The following is a 26,648-nucleotide window of genomic DNA, read 5'->3' as shown; positions in this document are numbered from 1 at the left end:
ATGTCAAGGAAAATGGCTTCGGGAGGGTGCTGAGGTTGAAGCACCCACAGGGCTGAAGCTTGGTTCCTGCAGCTGAGAAGGAAAGGTACCTGCCCTCTGCCCAGCCCCTTGGCCTTAGCACCGACTCTGTCCAGCCTCCTGACCCCGTGTTGGGCCTTCCTCACCATGAGGGAGTCTGTGATGGGATGGGGACCTCTGGGCCCAGGGATGGGTGAGCACACTACAGTGCCTGTCTGACTGTGGCTGCTGTCACCTTAGTTCCATTCCACCAGTGGCCCCACCGCCTAGCTTCTGGGAACTCAACCAAGCTACATTCCCAATGACCACATCCCATTTGCTTTCTTCCCCTGGGAGGAGGGCATTCTAGGGTTCCAGGACTTCAAAGGTGAGGGATGGGTAATGTTTGAAGGGCCATCCAGCTATACAGCTCTCTGAGAGAAGCCCAGGACTTTGCTTCCCATCAGAGACTCCCAACCCCCAGTGGGTACCCCCTTGTTGGGCTGAGCAGGAATTAAATTCCCACTGGGTCACTTAATAACATTCTAACCCTTGTAAGTCTCTTGTTTCTGGGCCTCAGTTTCCTCATCTGTGCTATCGAGTCAGTTGTGCCTGTAAGGGGCTGTGAGAAAAAGTGCCATCCCTGTCCTACCATGTACCACCCCCCACCACGGAGGTTGGTGCGGCCAGGTGGCGCAGAGTAGGGGACGGAGGGGGGCAATGAAGTGCTAGGGGCCTGAGCAGATCGATGCCCCCAGCACTTCCTTCCCCAACCCCAGGAAAACAATTAAGTACAGATCGATGGGTGGCCGCTTTGAATATGCATAAGTGAGCACTTGACCTTCAGCAGAGATCTGTTCCCCCAACCACACACAGTCTCTCTCTCTCTCTCTCTCTCTCTCTCTCTCTCTCTCTCTGTCACACACACACACACACACTCTCTCTCTCTCTCTCTCTCTCTCTCTCTCTCTCTTCATATGTTCCCATCACAGCTGCTTGAGACCTTACCCCTCCTCAGTTGAGCCCACACATGGAACCTAGCCTTCCATAACCTGGCCTGCCTCTCAGTCTAAAGCAATTAGACCATGGGCAGGTGGTTGGCCCCCTCTCACTTCAGTGTTGTTCCTATCTGTAGAGTGAAGTTTAGATATGTTAGTCTCCTAGGTCCTTTCTGACACCAGGCTTTATGACCAGCAATACTGTGGGGAGGGGCCCAGCAGAGTGCTGGGTAGTCTGGAAAGGCAGGATCTAATAGGGCTGCTTGGTGAAGGGGGTGCCCTGTTGACAGGATGGTCCTGATAAATTTTTTTCTTGAACGTTTTTTTTTTTTATTTTTGAAGGAGAGACAGAGACAGAGAGTGAGCGGGGGAGGAGCAGACAGAGAGGGAGACACAGAATTTGAAGCAGGCTCCAGGCTCTAAGCTGTCAGCACAGAGCCCGATGTGGGGCTCGAACTCACAAACTGTGAGATCATGACCTGAGCTGAAGTCGGACACTTAACCGACTGAGCCACCCAGGTGCCCCAGGATGGTCCTGATAAAGGAGGGTCTTAGTAAATGGGAGCTGTCTAGAGGAGCCTGGCAAGGGGGCACCCAGTGGGGGTTGGGAGTCTCTGATGGGAGATACCTAGGACAAAAGGAGCTCTGAAAGAAGAAGGGGTTTTCTGGTGGGGGTCCTGGAGGAAAGGGGCCTCCATGAGGGGACTCTCATGAAGTGACATGATGAGAGTAAGCCCTTAGTGGGACGATTTGGCTGGAGGGTGGAGGTGGTAAGTATTGGGGACCAGGGCCTCTGTTAACCATTCTTGCCTCCTGTCTTCCAGGCTTACAGCTTCGCCATGGGCTGCTGGCCCAAGAATGGACTTCTAGACATGAACAAGGGCCTCAGCCTGCAACACATAGGCCGGCCCCACAGCGGCATTGGTCAGTCCCTCCACATATACCCCTGGCAGCTCAGTCAGTCCCGTGCCCGCATGCCCCAGTCCCTTGGCACACAGAGGGGTCCTTTGGCTCATTCTGTGCTCTAACGGGGTGCTTTCCATAGCTGGGGGGAGTGGGGAAGGAGGGTGGAGTGAGGGGAGAGTGGAACCAGACCATTGGAAAAAATCTCTCAAAACACTGTTTAGGAGGAGACTGGGATCTGGTCTTTGGGTGGGTCACAGGTGTCCTTGGATTCAGGCCGAGATATCCCTGACCCCTCCTGCATCTCTGGTGGGTGATGTCCTCAGAGGGGTGGGCACATGTCAGCTTACCCACCCCCCATGGAGCTAGAGGAAACTGTTTAATATTGTTTCAAGTCTGTGGCTACTAAACTGGGCGATCAATGGGAGTTAAGGAGATGAATTATTTAAACCTCACCAGCTTTTAATTAGTCGGGGTCCTTCTGACCGATGGCTCCGTCCACAGGGTATTGACTCCCCCGCAGGAGCAGCAGCCTCCATTGAGCGCTGCCTGGGTTGGGAGGGGCCACTTGGGGTACCAAGCGTGTGTGCACCCTCAGAGGGATTCCTGCATGGGAAGGAGCTGGAGTGACTCTGGTTCTAGGCATTGGAGGCTCTGCTTCTGATATATCAGTATGGGTTTGGTGTGTGTGTGTGTGTGTGTGTGTGTGTGTGTGTGTGTGTGTAACAATATATCTGTACATTTTCCTGAGGGCATGTGTCTGTGTATGGAAGTAACCATCAGCCTGTGTGTGTATCCACCAGAAAGTCCGTTCATTTCTGTGTATCTGATTTTGTGTGTGTGAGCACACGTCATGCAAATGCTTTCAAGCAGGGTATTTTTTTTTTTAATTTTTTTTTAACGTTTATTTATTTTTGAGACAGAGAGAGAGCATGAACGGGGGAGGGTCAGAGAGAGGGAGACACAGAATCTGAAACAGGCTTCAGGCTCTGAGCTGTCAGCACAGAGCCCGACGCGGGGCTCGAACTCACGGACCGCGAGATCATGACCTGAGCTGAAGTCGGCCGCTTAACTGACTGAGCCACCCAGGCACCCCTCAAGCAGGGTATTTGACAAGCATAGGCTTTGTTCCAAGTGGGGAGGAGTGGCGGGGGGTGGAGGGGGTATTCCTGGGAGGTGCTATGACATTATCATAACCTGTGTACCTTTGGGGAGCTATGGTGGTGGAGGGGACTGGCAAGGTATACCAAAAGGACCCAGTCACCTGTTACAGACTAGCCCTTCATCCTTTCCACGGACATCACTGGTGCCTAGTGGGTGCTGGGCATGCTGAGTGGAAGTGCTTGTCCTCAAGGAGGTCATATCCAAGGAGGAGACAGAGATTGAACTGGGTACCCAGGGTACTGAGGGATGTGATAGGAACACTTAGGCTGCCCCAAGGGAGGATTCCCCTGTCCTCAGGTGCCCAAGTGACTTCTGCTTCTTTATTTACATCTCACTGACTTCAGGGATACTCCTTATCATTCTTGCTGGGACACCCCACAAGGCTCTTGTGGGGTCCTGAGGGAAAGAGGAAGCAGTCAACATGCCTAGAGAATTGGGGATGCCCCACAGCAGCTGCTGTTCCCTTCCATAGGAGCTATTCCATACAACCTAGAGAAGACCCCAAACCTAGCAAGGTGATATGCTTGGGAGGCCAGCAGGGAGTTTCCTAAAGAAGAAAGCATTTGAGTCAGGAGATCCTTGAAGGATGAATAGGAGTTTTATAGGTAGAAAAATGGGGGAAGGGTTTTCTACTTAGGAGCAACTGTACATACAAAAGCATAAAAAGGCATGTTGAAAACAAGTTAGACACCTACAAGTAGTTTCCTGTGATTGGAGCAGGAGGGACATTTGGGTTAGGGAACAGCTGGAAAAGAAATGGGGAAATAAGCAGGTCTTGAATGCCAGGTTAAAGGGTTGGCTCTTTCATGAGGTTTTGAGGAGACAGGAGGTTTGTGAGAGAACAGCACTATCAAAGCTCTTACTCAGAATTGATGAGGCAGTATGTGCTGCACAAACTATTTCCTAGTAGATGCTTAGTAAATTCTTTGGGGTGGGGGGCTGAATGAACAAGTGAGTAGATGAATCAATGGGATGGGAAAGGGAGGAACCAGGGAATGAGGATCAGTGAGAAGACTTGTGCTGGCCCAGGCAGGGAGGGGCTGCAAATAATGGAGTCTGGGTGGTAGGAGGGACCAGTGGGACTGGGTCAGTGGGATTGCCCTGCTTCTGTGGATGTGTTTCAGGGTGTATTTGTGAGAGGAAGAGGTTCCTTCTTCCCACTCTGTTCTTACAACTCCTGAGATGTTCCTTCCCTCTTCAGGAAAGAAGGTTTTTCCATCTGGGTGGGCCACAGGGGACAGTCCAAAGATATGAGTCACAATGGACTAAGGGCTTTGGAGCCAAAGGAAGTTCTGGCTCTACCAACCAGAGCCCTGTGCCCTTAGACAAGGGATAATGCCAGTGCCTCTCAGGGCTGTTGGAGAGGTTCAGTAAAGCTGTCTGTGTAAAGGACTTATGCAGTGCCTGGCCTGGCACACAGTGGGTGCTCAAGGAGCCCCCTCTTCTGTGGCCCTGACAACACCAGGGCCTCCCTAGGGTGCCAGGGGTTCCTGGCACAGGGTCTTTGTATCTTTGAATGTAGAGGGCTGCCCTGCCAGCTCCTAGCTGGCTCTGAGGTGTGGGTGAGGGTGCTTGGAGGGGAGGGAGGATGCAGGGCATTAATTGGGCTGGGAGAGGCGGGGAGGGGAGGCGTTGGTTTTAAGCAGTGAGGTTAATGGCCCTCGCGCCAAAGAGACAGCTTTAATGAGCTTCAGCTGGCGGTGCCCCGAGTTACTGTGCGTGCTAAAAGGGTCGCGCTGTAAGAGTTTGATGTGGACTGTTTCCCAGCCCTGGGGTCAAGGGTCAGCTCCTGTCACTGGCCACTCAGGCTGGTCCTCAGTGACATAGTGCTAATTAACTGCGTGAGGAGCTGCCAGCCTGGAGTGGGGAGTGGTATGCATATTGGTGGGGGGGGGGGCAGCATTGGTGATGCTGGGCAAGGGTCCCTTAGAACCCAGAGCTCAGTCATCTCTGGGATGTGTTTGGCTCTCCCACAGTGCTGTGTTGGTGGGGGGGGGGGGGGGGGTGCGCAATGTCTCTGTGTGCAAATCACCAATTTTTCTCTAGCCCTAGAGAGATCTCCTGAGCCTCTTTCTAAGGTATGCGTGGTAGGGAGAGTTTGTTGGACCTACCTGGTGGGGACTCCTGCTGAGTTCTGAGTGGTGGTGGCCCTGAGAGAACAAGGGGCAGGTATGCTGGAGGGTGACGCAGATGGCCTGGAGCTGTGGGGTAGGCTGTAGGAGGGGAGAGGGCCCACTGGGATGGATGTTTGTGGCTGAGCTATTTGAGGAGGAGCTGTGAGAGCCTCCTGGCAGAGGAGTGACCTGGTCAGAGTTGGGCTTCAATTAGAGCAGACTGAGAGTTTGTACAGGGAGGACTAGCGAGGAGAAACTGCAGAGGGGAAGGTTCAGTAAAGTGCATGGAGGTGATGGTTAATTCAGAGCCAGCAGTAGCCAGGGGAATGGAAGTAGAGGACCAGGTCAGTGTATGTTTACTTTGCACCTATTATGTGTCAGGAACTGTGATAGATGTATTGGTGAAGATGACAGAGTGCCCGTCCCCCCACAGAGCTCACAGGTACTGTCGTCAAGACAGATACAGTTGGCCCTGGCAACTAAGGGAGAGGTAGGTTCAGGGATGGAGGCAGTAGAGCTCCAGGCAGAAAGAGGGTGTGGGGGGCTGTCAGCACGGCCTCTTAGTCAGGAGATGGATACTTCCTTCAGGGGTGGTGGATTTGGCCTTGGGAGCCTGGTGAACAGGGTGATGTGGAGCGGGTTGTGGGTGAAGAGGGACTGCATGTACATAGAAAGGGTCAACAGGGGACTCACATTATTTGGGGGTACTTTTTATTAATATAATTTTCCCACCAGTTTTATGGAAGATAGGCATTATCATTCCCATTTTATAGATTAGGAAGCTGAGACTCAGTTAAGTGACTCACCTGAGGTCACACAGCCAGTTGAATTGGAGAGCCAGGACTCAAACCCGGGTCCATCTGAGTGCAGAGTCTGTGTTCTTACCACTGTGTTGAACCAGGAAGCACCTTTTTGGTGTCGGGCTTTGTGCTCTCAACAGAGATGTTGAGGAAGAATACAAGCTCACTTCCATCATTTCCCTCAGTTAATGTGAAACATACAGGCCTTGACAAAGCCTTGGTAGCAGCAGCTGAGGAAGAAAGGAAAGGAGACATTGCCACCCTTTCACCCCTGCTACAGTCACCATCAGAGCCAGAGCCCAGCAACGCTTGGCTTTTGACCTCCTTCAGACTCTGACAGTTCTTACTCTGATTTGTTTGCTGTCTACTTCAGGGACCAGGGGAATCCCACCCATTTTCCAGGGGCCACCTTTTCTGAGAATCTTGCCTGGCCTTCCTAGTGTGAATGTACAGAATACACCCTTGGACCTCTTTTCTGGTTTGTTGGGGGTGATGTTCAGGCCCTACATACTTGATCTCTCTAACAGCAGGACCCAGGCTTTCTTCCCTTTTTCCTTTTTGGAAATCTGCACAGGAAATGTCAGTAAAATTTCACCTGTTGTTGGGATATGGAGGCCCCACAGATTGCTGGTTTCAGCTGGCTGGGAGAATAACTGGACCTTCCCTGATGCCTGGCTGGGTGGTCCTGTCTTCCTAGTTCCGTAGCCCCTCTGTTCAGGGCCTGAGGAGGGTCCCTGTGAGGCTCATGGTAAAGAGGGATGGCCAGACATCAAGTGGACTCTCAGGAGCTTGTTGCCCAGCATGGTTTGGCAAAAGAGCTGGGCTGGCAGGTGGCAAGGTAGGGATCTGGCCCAGGGGGGCAGCACTGGCCTGTGGTCTCCCCTGAAGGAGTAGGGTGTCTATCAAGAGTCCAGTCAGAGCGCATTAGCTCTGTGACACGGATCTCATTAGCTCCCGTGAGAGGTGTCACTGCAGGAGAATCGTCGGCTCAGGGAGACGCTTGTACCAAAAGGAAGAAAGGACAGTGACAGCCTTTTCTTTGCCGCCTCTGCCGCCACGCTCCCTGGGCCGCCCGCCCTCCTCCTCGTGGGGGGGTGGGGGTGCTGGCTAATGAGCTCGTCTACAGTACAGCTTTGCCTTCCCCTCCTTGAAGTTCCCCAGGTCCCTCTGAAGACCTCAGGCCCGGGATTAGCACACACCAAACGCCAGCCCCCCTCTTGCCCAGCAGGGAGTTCCTTCTGATCACCCTGCTCTGCTACCATCAGCAAGGGAAAGGAGGTGGGGCCAAGACAGAGCCACTGTGGCTGGCAGGGAGGGGGCTTACACCCTTGGAAGGCTCAAGCCCCTCTGCCTCTCTTGACAGAGTGACCATGTCTACTTCTCTGCAGTGGGCTCTTTCTTTCCAGAGTTGTGATCTTATCCTCCCTTTCCCTTTCCCCGTGACATCTATCCAAGCAGTGTCCTCATCCCTATCCGGAATGCTTCTCCCACAGCATGGCAGAATGTGGGGACAGTGGCCAAGGGTTCAGTGGGTAACATTTAGATCTAATTTAAGACTTTCTGGCTGAGCTAGAGGGCTTCAGAATCAGCTAGAGGCCAGTCTGGGCTTCGGATGACCTGAGGGTAGTGAAGTACTGATATAAGTCCGCTGCAGACCTAGTAGCTCTCTCTCTGGCTGTCCCAGAGAGGTAGAGAGGGGTGCTGCATATACACACACACACACACACACACACACACACACACACACACACACACACACCTGCCCACCCGCCCTCTCTGGCCATCTTCAGAGCTGGGACAGGAGGAGTTAGCACAGCTGCCTTATAGAGAGGGGGCCAGAGACAGCTGGAGTATGTGCTTCCTTGGCACTACCCCCACCCCCTACTCCTGTCTGGTTCTTTCTGGTACGGCCAGAAAAGTGAGCAGATGGGGCATGATTGGCCATGAGAAGGGATAACTCTCCAGGCATTGACAGGGGCTCCACTGGCCTGCCTGGAGGTAGTATTTACCTGGAGGGGTACTCACTCCTTCCTTCCTGAGCTGACACCTCTAGAGCCCCCAGGACATCTGAGGAATTGGTCCTTGCCAGACACCAGGCTCTAGTCTTCTGTAACAATCACAGATGGAAAAACGGGTAGACGGATGGACAAGTGAACTGATGGATGGAAGGGGGAAGGTTCTGGTGTATGTATGTATATGTTCTGTGTGTGTGATGCACTGGGAAGTACAATCTTTGTTTCCCTACCTTCCTAGCCCCGGGCCCCGGCCTGGCCTCCCCTTGTCTCTCTCTGTATCTCCTGTCAAACCATCGCAGACGTAAATGACAAAGAAATCAGAAAGACAGATCAATGCCGGCCAAATTAGCACTTGCAGATAGACTGTGCGGGGATGTCAGCGCCCTGACCCCTGGTGATCTTGCAGCCTCCACTGCTGATATTATGCAAATTGCATCCATCTGGCAGGACCTGCGTGCTGGCTGCTTCTACTCAGAGGAGTAATGGGCTGGGGGTGGGCGGGAGTGTTAGAGCAAGAGTCGGTGGAGTGAGTGTGTGCGTGTATGTGCATGTGTGAGCATGTGCTTGAGTGTGTGAGGGTGTGTGGTGCCCACCAAGCACTGGGCGGTGATGGAGTGATTGACAGGGCAGATAAGGGGCTGCATTGGATTCCTTTGGGCTGGGGGATTAGGAGCAGCCACAGATGAGAGATAACTGGACTTCATTTCAGTTTATTTTCCTCCTTATCCCGGCTCCCCACCTTCACTCCCCGAAAAACACAATCTCTGTAGTTTGCGTTTTCATCAATATTTGCAAGTCATTACCACTGGTTTAAGGTGAGAGACAATGTCAGGGCCCAGACCAGGCCAGCCCCTCCCCTAATCACATACAGGTCTGGTATCCTGAAAATGAGCGCCATGAGTAGCCAGACAGCCTTCACTCTTGTGGTGTTCACAGCATTCCTCCTCCCAGACCCAGAACACTCCTGGGATGGGCCCCGCCTCATGGACCAGCCCCAGACCCACTCAGCTGACCTAAGGCTACCTGGCAGTCTTTCAGCTGGGCCCTGCCCTTGCCACCTGAAGCTGCTGTGTAACATCCCTGCCCCTAAGCGTAGGCTCCAGCCTAGGTGCTTCTGCCCCTGATATTAGCTGTGCCCCTGGGAGCTGCTCTCCTCTTCTACAGGGCTCTGGAGCCTTCCCCACAGCTCCTTCTGTCCTTGACACTGTTGACCAGGGCCCAGACCCCAGACCCCACCTGAGCAAAGTTGGGCTATGGCCTGTGGAGAGGGCAACTTGGTCTGAATTGCCCATCAACACCAGCATCTGTCCACATTTGCTGAGTGCCAGATGTATAGCACAGAGGAGTTTACATGTGTTATCTCATTGACTTCCCAAACCCTGTGAGACAGGGGCTGTCACCACTACTGTGTGTGAGGAAGCCGAAGCTCAAGAAGATTATCATTCACCCAAGGCTGCAGAGAAGGATGTGGGAGAGCTGGAATTTAAACATACATCTCTCTAAGGTCAGAGCTCTTCACCACCAAGCTCTGCTGCTTCACTGCAGTGGCCGCAGCCGCAGCCACTCACACCTCAGCATGCCTGGGTCCGTTGAAAGGAACCACCCTTGTACAGCGGGCAGACACGTTCCTTCCGCTCCTGGCCTCTCAACACAGACCCTGACCCAGACCAGGCCCCCTGCCTGGCTGAACCAGACCAAAAGGGAGGGTTCAAACACATCCACCCTCAGGAGCAGTGTGTCTCAGACAGTCGGGCTGTAGCAAGAAGGACGCACAGAGGACAGAACGCACCCAGCGGCTGAGCCAGCCCAGGAATATGTCACCACATGTGGCATTCAGGCCCCTGCAGCTCAAGGAGAGGGGCTGAGCAGCTCAGTCCAGGCAGCTGTGGTGGCAGAGGGTATAGCTGTCCCAGGGGCCCCTCCAAAACTGGGTCCCCACTGTACCCTCCCACCAGGCAGGGTTGGGAGCTGGGAGTGCTAGGGACATGTCCGGGGACACGTGTGCAAGGGGAGCTTGTCCTAATGAGGAGAACATGGCTGCTAGTTAGGCGAGGGGCGGGCGGGGAGCCGCAGAGCTGATTGAAGGCAGGGGCAGGGGTCAGACAATTAGGCCCAGATCCGGCCGTTTGATGTGAGTTCTGAGGCCTCAAAGCCTCCCTTCAGCCCGCTCCCTCCACTCCCTCCTCTCCCTCCTCTTTCCTTTCTTCTTCTGCCCAAAGGCAGGAAGGATGGAAACGCTTACTCTCACTGTTACTATTATTAAACTCTGCAGCAGGCCAGCCAGACCCCAGGACTCCTGCCCACAGGGGGCACCCCAGGCCCCCAGGAGGCTTCTTGGGCCCCAGGGGCATCTGGCCAGAAGCCAAGACCAACCTGAGGGCAGGGATGAGCCGAGCCCCCAGAACAGGGTAACCTTGCTCCCTTTCTTGCTTGGGAGGCAGGAATGAGTAGGGCTGCGCAGTGGAGATTTGGGCCCAGGGCTGCTTTGACCATCACCTCCTGCAGCCACCCAGTTCTTTTCTTTTGTGTCCAGGGCTTGAGGGTGAAGGTGTGGTTCATTCACACACATACCCCGTCTCATAAATAGTTGTCTGCAGCAATCACACCAAAACCTTGCCCTGCAAGATAAAGATACAGAGAGCCACACAGCCTTACAGAACTGTCACACTCACACACCACAGTGGAGTGTTCCCCCCACCCCCCATGTAATAGTCACACATACCATCACAGGGTTCCATACTTTAGTCACACCCAAGGTCTTGCACAAAAGCCCTGTCTCCTGCATCAGGGCCCTGGGAACTTCACCCCTCCCCAGAGCGTCTGGGAGCAGCAGTCGGATTTTGTGTCCAGGGTGGGTGGGTGGGTGCTGAGCCCTTCCAGTCCCCCATCCTGAAAATAAGCCTAGAGAGTAGGTACTGACCAGAGAGTAGGAGGAAGCCAGATTGGGGGGGGGGGGGGGCAGTAGGGAGAGGGAGGGTGGGAGCAGAGATAAATGTTAGCTCATTTCTTCCGTAATTAGTTACTCCCTCATCCCCGCGTTGTAATTGTGAACAAGCTGTAATGTTTAATTAGTCTGTAAATGAAACCCCAATTTCATAATGGCCTGGCTGACAGGGCTAAGTGAGCAGGGGAGGAGGCAGCAGGGAGGTAATAGGGAGGGCCTGTGGGGGGATATGCGGGGGGTTTGGGGTGGGGGGGCTTGTGGGATCACCTTTTCTCTTCAGCCCCAGTCTGGCCTCTGTCTGGGGACACTTTGTGACAGGGTCTGGTACTTGCACTCCCGACTCTAATGTCCTCTCCACTGGCCCTTCTTACCAGAGAGAAGAGAGGGAAGGGAAGACTGCTGGCACCCTTCTGCTCCCTTCCTACCTCTCCTCCAGTTCTCTGGTTGGGATGCCACAATCATTGCCCAACCTACATGCTTACAGTTGGAGAAGCTGGCTCTGGGGGCCCCAGTCTTGTGACTCCAGCAAGGATGACCCTCCTCAAATCATCCTCCTATGAGGCCTTTGCTTGGCACCTGGACCTCAGGATCTGGTCCTATACCTGAAGGAGCCAGTGATTGGCACAGGATAGGCCCCTCCTCCTCCAGTCACACTGCCAAGCGGATTCCAGCATCAGTGCCAGGCTGACACCCCAGGCCAGACCTTACTCTCCGTGGGTATCACCGCAGACTGTGATAAACTGGAGCTGCCGCAGGGGGGAGCCCCTGGCCCCACCACTGTCTCATCCATCGGTCTCCCTGTCTCCCCCACAACATCCTCACCGCCTGCACACGCCCCCACCCCGCCTGCTGCAGCCATAAATCTCAATTTACGAGGGCGGCTCTGGTGGGGGAAGGAGGCAGCGCCGCTAATGACGGCTCCTCAGCCGGATTTTTCATGTTGCACAGTCATAAATTTTTAAGAACAGCATGGGCAGCACGTTAGCGAGTTATCGAGGCTGCCTCCGTGCTGGCTGCCTGGCTCCAAGAGAGCAGAGAACCAGGCAGAGCAGAGGACACATTTAGGGCTGGGGTGGGGCCCAGCAGCTAGCCAGACTAGTCTGAAGGTAATGGTATGGCTGGGCCAAGCAGGCAGGCCAGCATGAGCCTTTGCACGGAGTGGGGCAGTGCCGCCAGAGCAGCCAGGAGCCAAGGACAGGCACGTGGGTGGGAACAGGTATGTGGGCACACAGACCATGGCATCGGGAGGTGCTGATGGATGCCTCTGCTCCGGGACTTGACACCATGATGTACAGGGAGCCTGGAGACATATGGATTTTCAAAGTGGCCACTTTGAATAGAATTACAAACCCTGACCATGTGCATAGTGAGGGCTCTGCTCTGGCAGAGCTACACTTGGTTCATAAACAAGGTGCCTTTTGAGGTCATTCTTGAGAGCTAGGATCCCTGGAGCCACCAAGGAAGATTCCTGGGGAGATGCCCACAGAGGGGCAGACCTATGGATGTGATGGAGCCAGGAGCCTGGAAACAGGATGACCTTGTTCTAGTTAGGGCTCATCACTTCCTGGCTGTGTGGTCCTGGGTAAGACATTCACCACCCCAGCCCTCTGTCTCTTCCTCTTTAAAATGGGATTGATGATGGCTTCTACCTCCCAGGCTTACTATAAAGCCTGAGTCTATTTTAAATCTCTGGAAAAGTTTTAAAGGGAGTGTCTGGGAAAAAGATCTTTGTGGGGGATGGTGGGGTGTTTACTTTTGATCAGCCATTCATTCGGAAGATACTTGCTGAGGTCTGGGTACCCAGTTCAGTGCTGGGTTTCAGAGGTGAGGGAGGTGATGTGAGCACTTGTGGCTGAGGCAGGTCAGTGTTCCCAGCCCTGTACCTGGTCCCCACACAAAGTCAATGGGCCAGATCCAGCCCTGTCCTGCCATGGGCACACCTGAGCTGTGACGCCCATACAGGCCTTCTCATAAGCCCCAGGGTGAATGCTCACCTGAGTTTCCTAGTCTATGCAATTGAGGATTAATGATCTTGACCGTCTCTCAGGAGCCACAAGCAGAAGGTCAAGAAATCAGATGTTGCTCAAGTCAGCAGAGGTGGTGTGAGTGCGCGTATCAAGTGTTCAGGATGAGTCCATGGTAATCCACCAGGACAAACGCTGGTCATTTAGGGAGAAGAGCATCCCAAGCTGGACCTTGTTGGCCACTCTCAGGCCATTCTCCTCATGCCCCCGCACTCCAACACAAGGTCCTCCCCCACTTTCTGGAAACTGCCATTCCTTCTCTCACCTCAGGGCCTTCCCACATGGCTTTTTTGGTCCTTGGGAGCCCCTCATTCCCATCCCTTGTCTTAACTCCTGCTCATCCTTCAGAGCACAGCTCAAAGTTTGCTTCCCCAGGGAAGCCTTCCCTGACCCCTAGACTTGGTCAGGTCCTCCCCTGTGCACAGCTTCCTAACACCTAGCACTCTCCCTGCACAGCATTTCCTCACAGTCCAAAGAAATAGTTGTTTAACGCCTCTCTCCCCAACTGGATTGTAAGTTTCCTGAGGGCAGGAATTTACATCTGTTTGTTCAGCTTATATCCCCAAAGGGTAACCTTGAGTCTGACTCGTGTAGGCAGATAGTAAATAAAATGTGTTGTTTTGAATTAAGTAGAGCTAGGGTGGCCCTGGCCCACCCCTGGGTGCCAGGGCAGGGGGAGGCAGCTAGGGCAGTGCCTGGAGCCGAGGTGCTTCCCATTAGTCCTCATGATTAATTCACAGCCACACTGTGATGGAGTGGGCTTGTCCCCAGTCAGCGCCTCCGCTGGGGCCCACCTGTTAGCGACAAACAAACAAAGGGGATAAATAATGCATTGGGAGCTGAGCCAGGCAAGGCGGCGGTATTGAAATTAATAGGGATTAGCTGAGCAGCTTGAGGATGAAATATTTACCAGGTGGGACTGGGCTTAGGGAGGACAGCCCCCCTTGCAGAGTCCCCAGGCACAGCCAGGCCCTTCTCCAGGGCATCATTGGCTAGGACTGGGGAGCCCCAACACCACTACTACCACCCCCAGATGCCTTGGTTTGCTGAACAGACTGGTGGCTGGACTGCTGAGAGCTCAGGTCCCAGCCCAGTCTCCTGGCCCAGCAGGTCTTAAGGAAAGCAAGATACTTGGAAGGAGTGGCAGTGGGGAAGAGGCTGAAGCCCTCAGCACTTTGGAAGCTGGGAACAAAGACCTTGACTAGTTTTCAGGACCTGGGCATGTCTAGGCCTCAGGCAACACGTCAGGGCTGGAGTACGTTCACCTGTGATCTCGTCTCCCAGCTTCCCTCTTTTTTTTCCAGTTCTTCCTTTCTTCCACTTAATACATGTTTACTGAGGGCCTCTGCACAGGAAACATTAGTGCCCTTGGGTTTGTGGTCTAGCAGGGGGTGACAGAGGCTATCACAGTGGAGGAACATTGGGTGCTGTGAACACACATAGAAGGATTCCTAACACAAACATGAGGGCCCAGGTAAGGCACTTCAGGAAATGATAGCAGGGGTTGGGGCTTTCCAGACAAAAGGAAGAGCATGTGAAAAAGCTGAGAAGCAAAAGAGCCTGAACTTGGGGGTTGAGCAGGAGAGTGGGTAAGATGAGGCCTTAGAGGGAAACCTGGGCAGATCTCTGGAACTTTATAAAGAAGTTGGGACACTGTCCTGAGAGCTGCAAGGTGCTGCTGTTGGAGGTAGTTGTTGTTTTAATTATGAACTCTTGAACTTTTTACTTTGAACTGATTTTACATTACAGAAAGTTTCTGTGCATCTCTTACCTAGTTTCCCCTAATGTTAACTAGCTTACATAATCACAGTACAATTACTAGCACCAGGAGATGAACATGTGTACTATACTGTTGGCTAAACTGAAGGTCTTACTTGGATTTCACCAGTGTTTCCAATGCTGTCCTTTTTCTGTTCCAGGATCATTGAAGGGTTTTAAGACAGGGAGTGAAATGACCAGATTTGTGGCTTAGAAGGACACCATGGAGGAGATTGGCGGGGGCACTGCTGTCTCCTAGGTGAGAGGTGGTGGTACCCTGGACCACGGTGGTGGTAGTGGGAATATAGGTTTAGAAATCGCTGGGAAATATATGGTAGATAAAGCTTAGGGCTGGATAAGTTTGCCCAGGTTGAGAGTAGAAAGTGGCAAGAGAAGGGGGCCACTTTGTAGGGATGATCAGAAGAAAGACGAGTACAGAGAAGCGGGAGGAGTTGGATAGAGAGGGAAGGTGCTATCGCTAAAGCCAAGGGAGAAGAGTTTCAGGGTGTGAGTAAGGGGCAGTCGAAACCTGAAAAGCTGCTATTGGACTTCAGCCCTGTGAGGTCGTAAGGATCATTAGAGAAAGCGGTTCAGTAAGACTCAGGTGGGGAAATCAGATTTGCAGGGTGGGAAATGAGGAAGACTTTGAGCAGTGGTTAACCTGGTTAGCCAGGAAGTTTGGCCGTGAAAAGGAGGAGAGATTGGGTAATGAGACCTTGAGGCTTAACTGGAAACTTTGGTTGTGAAAAGGAGGAGAGATTGGGTACCAGCCATGTGGAAAAAGGAGTTAAGGCAAAGTTGTTTTTAAAGATGGGAGAGATTTGGGGTGCCTGAGTGGCTCAGTCAGTTATGCAACCGACTCTTGGTTTCGGCTCAGGTCGTGATCTCACGGCTTCATGGGTTCAAGCCCCGCATCGGGCTCTGCACTACCAGTGCAGAGCCTGCTTGGGATTCTCTCTCTCTCCCTCTCTCTCTGCCCCTCCCCCACTCTTACTGTCTCTGTCTCTCTGAAAATAAATGAATAAACTTAAAAAAATTTTTAAAGATGGGAGATATTTGGTATATTTACATGGTTATGTGAAGAAAGCAGTGCAGAAAAACAGTAGAGACTATATCAGAGAGAAAGGGGATTGCTCATCACATAAGGCCCCCGAAAAGGAAGGGGAGTGGAGAACCCAGGTGGAGTGAGGGTGGGCTTTAGAAGTGCTGGCAGGGACGTACCCTCTCTCTTAACAGGTGAGAGGAGAGCGCCTCCTGTGTTTCCTGTGAAGTAAGGCACAAAGGCAGGAGAGGGATGGGAGTGGGGGGAGGGAAGGGGAGGGGGACTTGAGAATGGCAGAAAGTAGAGAATGGAGAGAAAGAGAATGCACACTGATCAGGAACATAGGAGATCGGCTGGGCAGTTTTATATACCCAGTTGAGGTTGAGGACTATGATTTTATGAGTGTCCCTACTCTATATGGTTGCAGTGTTCTCCAGTCACATTTAGCCCAGTGCAAACATAGAGAAGGCGGTTTGAGTTTTTTCCAGGCAAGAGTGATGGAAGGAAAAGGGAGAAAGAAAGGATTGAGATGACGGACCATAGACTCCAAGGTCCTGCGTGAGGTGTGTCGGTTACGTTGCTAGGACAGAAACTGCTTAGTACATACCTAATATCCGTTGTGTTCCTTCCTCACTGAATGGAGGAGCCCTTGTGGGGGCAGTAGTGTGTACCCAGTTAAAACGCTATTTTTTTAATTCCTCATACAGCTAGATAGGGTTATGTCCCTGAGTTCTGGCCAGTGAGATAGAAGGAAAAGCGTTGTGTGGGACCTTCAGGAACAGTACTTAAGAGGAAGTGACTCAGTCAGGAAGTACATTATTCTTGCTGTTTCCTTCCTCCTCTTTCCTAAAATGTGGATGTGATGCTTGGAGCACCTGCAGCCATTTTGGACCATACGATAACCTAGAAATTGGAAGCAACATGCTGAAAGGGGCAGAAAGAAGTCTGAGCCCCTGATGACTCTGTGGAGCTGTAGGACTTTTAGTCACCTTAGATTGCAAGCCACAGACATAAAAAATTTTTCTTCATTAAGTTGTATTTTCTTCCCCTCTCTGTTTTCACGTGGGTTCCCATCAAAACTTGACTCTTTAGCCTTTTTAGTAGTAACATGGCCTGTGTCTTGAGATATAACAGGAAACAATTTGGTCATATGTTTCAAGAGAGCATAACAGGAGTAACCAACTTCCTGGCTTGAAATGACAGCGCCCTCATTGCCCTTTGCCCTCCCTCCTCCCTTTAGCTAAGTTTATGTTATAAGGTGCATTTGTTATATCATTCTCTTTCCTGTCTGTACCTTCTATATCAGTTACTATGCTTCTGGCTACAAGAAAAAGAAAACCCAGTGCAAGATACCTTAAATAATAGGATTTATTACCTCACAAAAGTTTAGACATAAGATGATGCTAGGGTTAGTTAATTCAGCATCTCAGCAATGTCATAAAGGACCCAGATTTTTTCCATTTTTCTGTTCTTTTATCTTCAACATGTTCTTCGCAGGCTAACTCCCCTCACGGTTGGAAGATGGCTTCTGCAGTCTCAGACATTATGGGCAGACATGAAAACATCCAGCAGAATATAAAGGACTATTTCCTCCTCATGTTTCTCTTCATAAGAGTGAAGTTTTCCTTGAAGGTCTTTCAGCAAACTTACCCTCACATCTCAGTAGCCAGAACCCAAGGCCACCCCTAAACCAATGACCGGCAAGAGGGATAGGATCTCCACAAGTGGCTCAGACACAGAAGATTCACCCTGGTCGTGTGAGGGAGGAGTGAGTTCTGCCAGGTTGGCAGAAAGGGAATGGCTATTGGGTGAGCAGTCAAAAGTAGGGAAGAAAGTGAAGAGAGGAGGTGGGTGGTTTATCTGGAAAGAGTAGAGGTATTAATGTTTCGAGGTTCCAGTGAGATGAAAGAAAAGTGTATTATTGCCAGTAACTAGGAAGATTTGAATTTAATATTTCAAAGGACGAGCAGTGGAGGATGTTAAAAAGGTAGAGGGTGTAACTGTGGAAATGAGTGGAAATAAGATACAGTAGAAATGGTCATTAGTGCTGAGGTCAAAGAACCAAGAGACTGGCAGCAAGTTTCTCAAATGACAGGTTATAGAGGCTAGGACAAGCAGGTCTCTTGAGAAGGAGGTAGCCAGGGTCTGGATTGATAGCACATGCTCACAAGTAAGGTTTCACGTAGGCTGCTGGCACACAGGTCTGGGGCCAGGTCACAGGTGCCTGGGGCAATACTGGCAAATAGCCTAACCTCTCTGTATCCCAGTGTTCCCATTTTGGAAAAAAAAATCTACCCTGGTTGGTCAGGCTACTCTGGAAAGGGGTAAGGCCATCACCTTCCTATTAAAGCCACTCAGGGACCTTCAGAAGATAGTCCCTCAGGAGACCCCTAGGGACAGGGTAAGATGGAAGCTTGGTTGGGGCAGAGATGGCTGCCAGTAATGGCAGATGTGCTCAACTATTCTCGGTAGCTGCCTCTTCTCCTTGCCCCTCCCCATCCAGGTCCCCTTCACTTGGCTGTTATCTGACTACCCTCTGGCACTTCCAGCTGTAGTATTCCAGAGTCAGAAGGAGGGTGAGGCTTCTCAGCCCCTCTGTCTGGATGGGGCCTTGGCTGGGAATGAGTGGGGGAGGCGGGCACCCGTTGTCATGGCCAGAACAGCCGCCCTGTTACTCTGGCGTATTTCACTTTTAATTCTGACATATAATGTAATGATCTTTTTTAAGGCCCGATGATATTATCTGCCTGACTAGATTATTGAGTCTTCATCATCTCCAGATAAATTTATGGCCAGGACGAGGCTCAGGATTTATCATCAGTCAATAGAGCTCGATACTCTAACAAGGCGTGTAATAAGATATACATATTTAATGATCCAAGGGGAGGAGCGCTAATGGGAGCCCAGAGTGAGTGGTCCACAGGGCTGGGGTTCTGCCCTAGGGCTGCCATAGCTGTAGGGGCATGGATGTGGTCTCTGCCCTGTGGTCCCCAACTCTGGCCTGCCTCATGACCACCTGAGACTCTTCCTTGTTACGATCCAGAGGGAGAGGCAGACAGGGAAAGGAAGAGGAGGCAGTAGGGACAGTGTCAGAGCTGGGGCCTAGGCCTCTTCAGCCCAAAGGATGTAGAGACGCCCCAAGAGAGAAGTCCTCTCCTTGCTTCTGGGCCCGGGGTAGGGGAGTAGCGATGTCCTTAGACCTGTACGCCCAGGCCCCTGAGCATTAGGGCGGGCCCACAAGGGGAGGGAGTGCCGGGGCTGCGTGCCCAGGCCGCGCTGATGGTGACGGATGGTTTTTCATTACAGCCTCTCAGGTCCTGCCCGCGCCCTGTGTGGAAATTCTATTTATTCCCTAATTTGTAAAAATTCCCTCTTTATCTGATCCCAATCAGGGCGGGGTAATTGGCTCTCTGGGGCAGCGGCTGGGGTCCTTGATGAAGAGCTATGTGGATGTACCCAGCCCGGCCCCCACCCAGCCCGCCACCAGGGCCCACAATTAATAATGATTTGCAAATGGCAGACAAGCAATAACACAGAAAGATGTGGCGTCCGTGCTGCCTCTTCATTTCCTCCCCTCGCAGATATAAATGGCCACAGAACAAAAACCCAGCACTATAAATTCTGGAATTAGTTATTCACTGCGATAAATGGGGCCTAGAGCCACCAGCCCCTCTCCTACCACCCTTCTTGCCTGCTTTCCCTGATGAAGGTCTGTCCCCAGGTGTGTTCCTGGGCCTGACCCCTGCTCCTCTGTATCTTTGGCTCCTGACACATTTCCCTAGCTCCCTCCTAGACCCTGGACTATAGCTACCCTTTCCTGTGTGGCCCATAGTTGGGAGTGGTCACCTGCTTTGGATCTGTAGCTTCCTCAGGCTCTGCCTCTCACTGACCTGTCTTGGCTACCCAAGCTGTCCCTGTCCCCACTCTGCTCTAGGGTTTGAATGGAGGTGACAGGTCCTGCCTGGCCCGGGAGTCTGGATAAGATTTGGTCTTGGGTGTCTTCTTTGGCATTTGGGACCAATCCAGTCCATTTGCCTGGCCAAGTGTGAGTTGGACTCCTAGTAGCCAAATGTGATGTAAGTGACATAAGGGCTTTGATGCCTGCTTACTGGCCAGGCTGTTGTGGGATGTTGGCACAAGCGTTTCCGGGCACTATGCCCTCTCGGCCAGGCGCATCCTCTCCCCGCCCCCCAAGTGGCTGTGAGCTGGCGGGTAATGGGCGTGTAATGGCCTCATTTCCATGCCCGGCCTCCAGGAGCGGCGGTAAGTGTTTGATTGCCTTAATTTCCAAACACATCATTATCCCAGCTTTACCAGCGCTTAATAAACACTTTATGAGGATTTTTTTAAAAACATCTTCGGTCCGCATACTTCTCTGAAGTGATAAACTCTAATTAAGTCTAATATTTAAAAATATGGTAATGGTGAGTTGTTTGAATAAGTGGACTGCATTTCTGTAATTTCATTATTACGTAAAACACGCTAATTATTTGGAGCGCGCTTATTACGGAGAGAGAAATCGCCTGCTAATCAAGATGAAATTGCCTTTTCCCCTTATTGTGGAACCACCGTCATCCTTCACCATCAGCCCTGTGGCACCTCCAGGCACCTCGGTGGGGTGGAGGGGGCAGCAGGGAGGGGCTGGAAGAAGGGGTCACTTTGGAGTTGAGGCTATAAGGGCCCTGCCTTGCGGGAAGCAGAGGGAGGTATGGGAGCCGTGTCTGTGGGGAGAGGAGTCTATATCTGGGAGTGGTGTCGGGTGGGCCAAGGTAGCCCTGTCTGGGCTCCCAGGGGACTATGTGGGCCATGTCTGGGACAAGGAACAGGGGGTTGTGGGATATCAGTATTACTGCTGGAATAACATTATTATTGGGTATTATTGGAATAGCAACCACAATAATAATCACTAACCCAGCCACTGTTTTAAGTACTTCACAAATAAAAACTCATTTCATCTTTTCAACAACCCTTTGAGGGACGTAGTTACTATAATTATCATTATTGTTCCCATTTTAGAAAAGAAGAAACCAAGACACAGAGAGGTGAAATAAAAGTATGGTAACTTGCTCAAGTTCACAGTTACTTTTTTGGGGGTTTATTTATTTATTGGGGGTGGGGTGGGGAGAGAGCACAAGCAAGAGAGGGGGAGAGAGAGAATCCCAAGCAGGCCCTGCACTGTCAGCACAGAGCCAGACGGGAGGCTCAAACCCACAAACTGTGAGATCATGACCTGAGCCAAAACCAAGACTCGGACACTTAACCAATAGCCATCCAGGCACCCCTCAAGTTCATAGTTTTAAAGTGACGGAGTTTGGATTCGAACCCAGAATCTAAGGATATTCAGGGGCCCTCTTCTGAAGGTTCAGTCCTAAATTCACTGCCTTGGCTCCTATCTTCCTTCTAAACTACCATTTGCTGTTGTAACCTGAATTGTACCCAACTGTAGCTTGAGATGCTGGCCCCCAGCATAGAGTTGCCCAGTTAGCAAATAAAAATATAGGACACCAATTAAATTTGAATTTCAGGCAAACAACAAATAATTTTTTAGTATAAGTATGTCCCATCTGGGGCTGAGGACTTATTAATCTCACTGTCCTGTGTCAAGCAGGCCCAGCATTGACCCCATTAGCCCTTTGCTCCCAGGCATGATGCTTGCCAAGATGTCCAAACAGAAGGATGTCGTGGCAAAATGAGGTTCTAGAATATCAATACACCAGGGTTCTTGCTCTCTCATCCTTACCAAGTTTCCTGCTCCCAGTTCTATTCTCCCCACCCTGTCTTTGTTGGTCCCTGCTCCATGGGCTCTAGCCCCATTCCTCACCAGCTCCTGGAGATCACTAATAAAGTGTGTTACCAGGCTGAGCTTTTTAGACAGGAGGCCTCAGGTTTGTCTGAATCTTCCTTTAGGCCACACTGCATTGCAGCCTTATAAGGTCAGCAGCTTGTCACCCTGTTGCCCCTGATGTCTCCCACTCCATTTTGCCTCTTTGATCATTTTGTGTTCATTCTCTTTCCTAGCTCCAACAGACTCACGTATGGGAATTGTATATATAATAGAGGCATCATTTCAGAAGGGTGGGGAAAGTGTAGACAGTTCAATCAATGGTGATAGGACAGCGGCTGACCACTAGGGAAAAAAGTAAAGTTAGATCTTCTATTTCTCACCATATACGAAAGTAAATTCCAGACAGATTAAAAAGTTAAATATAAAAACAAAGTATTAGAAGAAAATATATGATAGTTTTCTAATAGCACTGGGGTAGGGAAGGCCTTTTTAAGCGAGATACAAAGCCTAGAAGCTGTGAAGGAATGCCCAATACATTTAGATGTCCCATAGGAATCTCAAGATTTAACACTAAGGTCATCACTGTCCTAAACCTATACCACCTCTGGTTTGCCTTATCTCCATGAATGGTACTAAGATCCTAGACTCACCCCCCTGCACCCCTACATCCTGATTCCCTCATCAAGGCTTGCTCATTCATTCTGTTTCCTAAAACTCTCTTGCCTCTGTCCACTTCTCCATATCATGGATATATCCCCACCTCTATCTCCACTGCTGCTGGCCTGATTCTGGGCCATCATTTCTGGTCTGGACATAGTACAGTCTGCTAATTGGTGTCTATGCCTTCAGAGTTAACCCTGTCTTCCTCTTCCTTCAAGCATGTTAGTATTCCCCCATCATTCCCAGAATAATAAACTCAAGCTCTTTAGCTTGCCATCCAGTCTCCAGGGTCTCTTCTGGCCAGTCACTGCTAACCTTGCCAGCTTCAGCTCTTGCCACTCTCCTGCCTCTTATTCTTCGTCATCCCCACCTGCCCACTTGACTTAAGTTTTTTGGGACACTCTATGTTTCCCCTCCAGCAGTGTGCCCGTGCTATTCACTGTTCAAGACTATCTCCCCACTTCAACCCCAGGTTGCTGGCAAGTGCCTCCCACATGCCTCCTACTTCTGCCTAGCTTTATCCTCCCAGGAACCCTTTCTTGATTCTTATTGCCTTTTCTGTGCTGCCTTTTCCCATAGCACTGCTCACACCCCACCACTTACAGGTCTGTCTCTGAGCTCCTTGAGGGCAGGGAGCAAGTGAGTCTGTGCAGCCAGTCCTGTGACTCAGCATGGCCTGTGTGTGCCCAGCACACAGAAATGTCAGTGTGTATTTGCTGAACGAATGAGTACATGAATAAACTCCTTGAACAGGGCCCCTTCCCTCCTGAGGTGGCCCTGGCCCAGGCCCTACTTCCTGCCCTCTACTGTTCAATTCCCAGACAACTGCAGCTAACTAGCAGCCTCAGGTCATTGCCCTGTGTAAGCTCTCACTAGGTGTCCTAAGTCATCTGAGCCACCCTTCCACTAGCAGCTTTGCCAAGCAGATATTTGACTACCTTTGAGCCCAGGCAGCAAGCTTATCCTTTGTTAGGTACTCGCCCACTCACCTCCCTGAGGGATTTAGGCTGCTGTACATCTCACCTTATAGTCTTGGAAATATAAAAATATTTCCAGCATTAAGAATATTAATGCCTGGGGTGCCTGGGTGGCTCAGTCGGTTAAGCATTCGACTTCAGCTCAGGTCAGGATCTCATGGTTCGTGGGTTCGAGCCCTGTGTCAGGCTCTGTGCTGACAGCTCAGAGCCTGGAGCCTGCTTTGGATTCTGTGTCTCCCTCTCTGCCCCTCCCCTGCTCATGCTCTGTCTCTATCTCAAAAATAAATAAACGTTTAAAAAATTAAGAATATTAATGCCCAAGGGGCTCCTAGGTGACTCATTCAGTTAAGTGTCTGACTCTTCTTGATTTCGGCTCAGGTCACAGTCTCACCATTTGTGAGATTGAGTCGCATGTCGGGCTGTGCGCTGACAGCTCAGAGTCTGCTTGGGATTCTCTCTCCCTCTCTCTCTGCCCCCCTCTCTATTCACTTCTCTCTCTCTCTCTCTCAATCTCTCTCAAAAATAAACTTAAAAAAAAAAAAAAAAAAGGAATGTTAATGCCCAAAACAGAAGATCATCTTGTCACAAGCTGATGATCTCACAGGAACATAAAAACAGGTTAGGCTTCTAGAATTTGGAGGTAAGGAAAACCTACTTTGGAGGCCTCCATTGTGGGCACAAGACTATGTCCCCTCCACCCCAACCCCTTATCATAACAGCTTCAGGCTGGCCTCATTAGCTCACCTCAGTGAGAGGAGCCAGAAGGGGGTGCTGCTGACCCAGGTGGCCCCAGGGCTTCAAGCTAAGGACTCTCCTAGAGGCCATGTTGTCATCAGCCTCACCCTGCTGCTGTCTCTTGCTGAACTCCTGGCCTGTCAAAAGCCCCAGATTTGGGCATCTGGGTGGCTCAATCGGTTATACATCTGACTTCAGCTCAGGTCATGATCTCACGGTTCATGAGTTCAAATCCCTCATCAGGTGAGCGCAAGCCTCACTCGTCTCTCTCTGCCCCTTCTGGGATTCTCTCTCTTTCTTTCTCTGCCTTTGCTCACTTGTGCCCCCTCTCTCTCTAAAAACAAAAACAAAAAAAACAAAAACCCCAGATCTGTCTCTTAGCTTCTGCCCCATTGCCTCATTTTCCACCTGTACTACTGACTTTTTAAACTGATCAGGAGGTTGCACTGGCTCTTAGAAAGGCTTCAAGGGCTAGAAAAAGAGCCTGGGCTGGAAGCCAATAACTGCCATACCACTGACTTGGTGAACTGAAACAAGTGTCCTCCCCAATCTGGATCTCTTTTTCTTTGTTGTAGTGGACCAGTTACAACAAGTTAGACTCCAGAATCCTCAGTAAACAGGGTCAGTAGTCAGTCAGAGTCTGTGGAGTGAATGACAATTGCTTTCATCAAGTGCGCTGGCTCCTATGTCATCTGTGCCATAGATTGTACAGTGTATACCTTCTCACCATTGGGTCATCCAGGAAACTAGCATCCTTGCCTTCCCTTCAAGAAGAGGAGATATTCCAAACATAAAGCATGTACAAAGACGGGGGGGGGGGGGGTGAGTATCACCTGCTCAGTACTCACAGTTAACAAAGGTAGCCCATGATCACCCCTAGTAAGGGGAACCTGAAGTTCAAAGAAACTAAGCACTTGCCGCAGGCACACAACCAGCGAGCAAAGTTAAGACTAGAAACAGGTCTCTGATTCCAAAACCCACTTTGTCATTTTCAGACAACAGTGGTTCCTTGAGATTGGAACAGGGATTGGGGATAGAGAATGGCAGGGGTAAGACCAGCGAGAGCAGGGACCCGTTTTTACAGGGCCTTTACCTTTAAGTCATATTAAAGAGTATAGCTTTGAACCTGAGGGCAGGGGAAGCCACTGAAGGGATTTAAAGAGACAAGGATGTGATCAGATTTGTGTAAGAAAGATCACTTGGGCTACAAGCGAATGGATTAGAGGGGGAAGAAAGAAGACAGGCTGTGCAAGAGCAAGAGATGGAGGGGGTCTACACTGGGGGGTGGCTGCCAGAATGAAGGGAAGTAGATGATTAGACAGAACAAGAAGATAAAATCCACAGTTTATACTTGAGATTTGGGGAGAGAGAGGGCAAAGTGTCAAGCCTGATTTTCAGGTTTCTTGGGATAGTGAAGACATGTGGTGAAGGAAATTCGTTCATTACTGAACATTTTGAGTTTGTATGGATATCTAGAAAGAGATGTTCCAGAACTCAGGAGAGGTGTAGGCTGGAAACAGCGATCTTCAGGGGTGGATGGAGCCAGCCAGTGAGTGCGTCAAGTGTGGGGAGGTCAAGGACAGACTGGGGCCCAGCACAGGTGGGAGGTTAGTGCTTGCCCACTGGATGGCTGGTGGCCTGGGGGGAGGGGCTGGGCACATCACTTGGGCCAGGGGAGGCAGATTGAGCAATTTGTCCAGCAATGAGGGAGGAGCCAGATGAAGTCAATAGAAAACTAATTTTCTTTTCTGCTGGAAGAAATGAGGTGTGTGGCCGCTGGGTAATTGCAGATAACGAGGGGACTTATTCTTAATATGCACAGCGGCCATGGTCCCCAGAGTGCAGGAGACAGGAAGGATTGGAGGTGCCCTGACAAGGCCAGACTTCTTTGGGAAGAAAAGCACCCTATCATAGCCCTTTTGACAGTACCGTCATAGCCTCTGGACCCTATCATAAACCCTCCTGTTCCTGGGGCCCTTCCTGCCCCATCTCCACCCTGCCCCTCCTACCCAGATCTTCCTGCCCCCTTCCCCTTCTGTCAGCTGCCTCACTCCTCCTATCACAGCCCCTCCCTCCACCCTCCCCCCCCCCCCCCCCCCCCCAGCACAGGCATACACACTAAGGGAGACAAATGACGGGGCCTCAGCCGAGCGGGGCGCGTGTCCGGCCCATAAACCACGGGGATGGGTCACGTCTGGAGTTGCCATGGCCGCCACTATCCACCCATCCGTCTTCCCACTGTCCTGCCTCAGACCAGCCCTCATGGTTTCCTGAGTCCCTGGAGGGAAAAGGTGTCTGAGGCCTGTGTCACCTTTCCATGTCCACATCCCCCATGGGTACATTCATGTTGAGGTCTTATGTGACGGGACCCTGTGTGACTTCTCTGTAGAGTCACGTCTGGCTAGTGACACAAGCCCCGGGCTGACCAAGACTCCCATTCCCGCAGTCCTTTTCTAGCTTTTTTGGGCCCCATTTCTTAGTCTAAGGTTCTAGTAAAGGCAGGCTGGAGGTGCTTAATGAAAGGGGTTGGCCCTTGACAGATGCTGAGGCCTTCTGACCCCACCTTGACCTTATCACAGCCCCACACCTGATGATGACATCGAAGTATAATGTTTCTGCAATCACAGCATCGATCCCATGAGGGCTGGTAGCGGCTGAGGTCCTGGTTATGGCCCAGGAGCATCTATGGGAGGTGGGAGAGGGATGGGGGAAGAAGCAGGTGGAAGGGATGG

General features: G+C 51.3%; 1 protein-coding gene across 10 annotated transcripts in view; it reads left to right on the top strand.

The window, feature by feature from the left end:
* Positions 1 to 26,648, top strand: part of ERI3 (ERI1 exoribonuclease family member 3) — a 128,451-nt gene that overhangs the window by 100,256 nt on the left and 1,547 nt on the right. For 5 of the 10 annotated variants that reach the window (XM_011284664.4, XM_011284666.4, XM_006934686.2 and 2 more), the window contains one exon: positions 1,820 to 1,919. The exons of 1 other annotated variant lie outside the window; for it this stretch is intronic. In XM_011284664.4, coding sequence (XP_011282966.1) covers positions 1,820 to 1,919 — 100 coding nt within the window. Of the gene's footprint in view, positions 1 to 1,819; positions 1,920 to 14,878; positions 14,977 to 17,256; positions 20,831 to 26,648 lie in introns of those variants that run through there. 4 more of the 10 variants (XM_045035703.1, XM_045035702.1, XM_019836885.2 and 1 more) reach the window with 4 other exon arrangements.

This window comes from Felis catus, chromosome C1, assembly GCF_018350175.1.
Source record: "Felis catus isolate Fca126 chromosome C1, F.catus_Fca126_mat1.0, whole genome shotgun sequence".
NCBI lineage: Eukaryota > Metazoa > Chordata > Mammalia > Carnivora > Felidae > Felis > Felis catus.
This window is presented reverse-complemented; position numbering and strand designations above follow the sequence as displayed.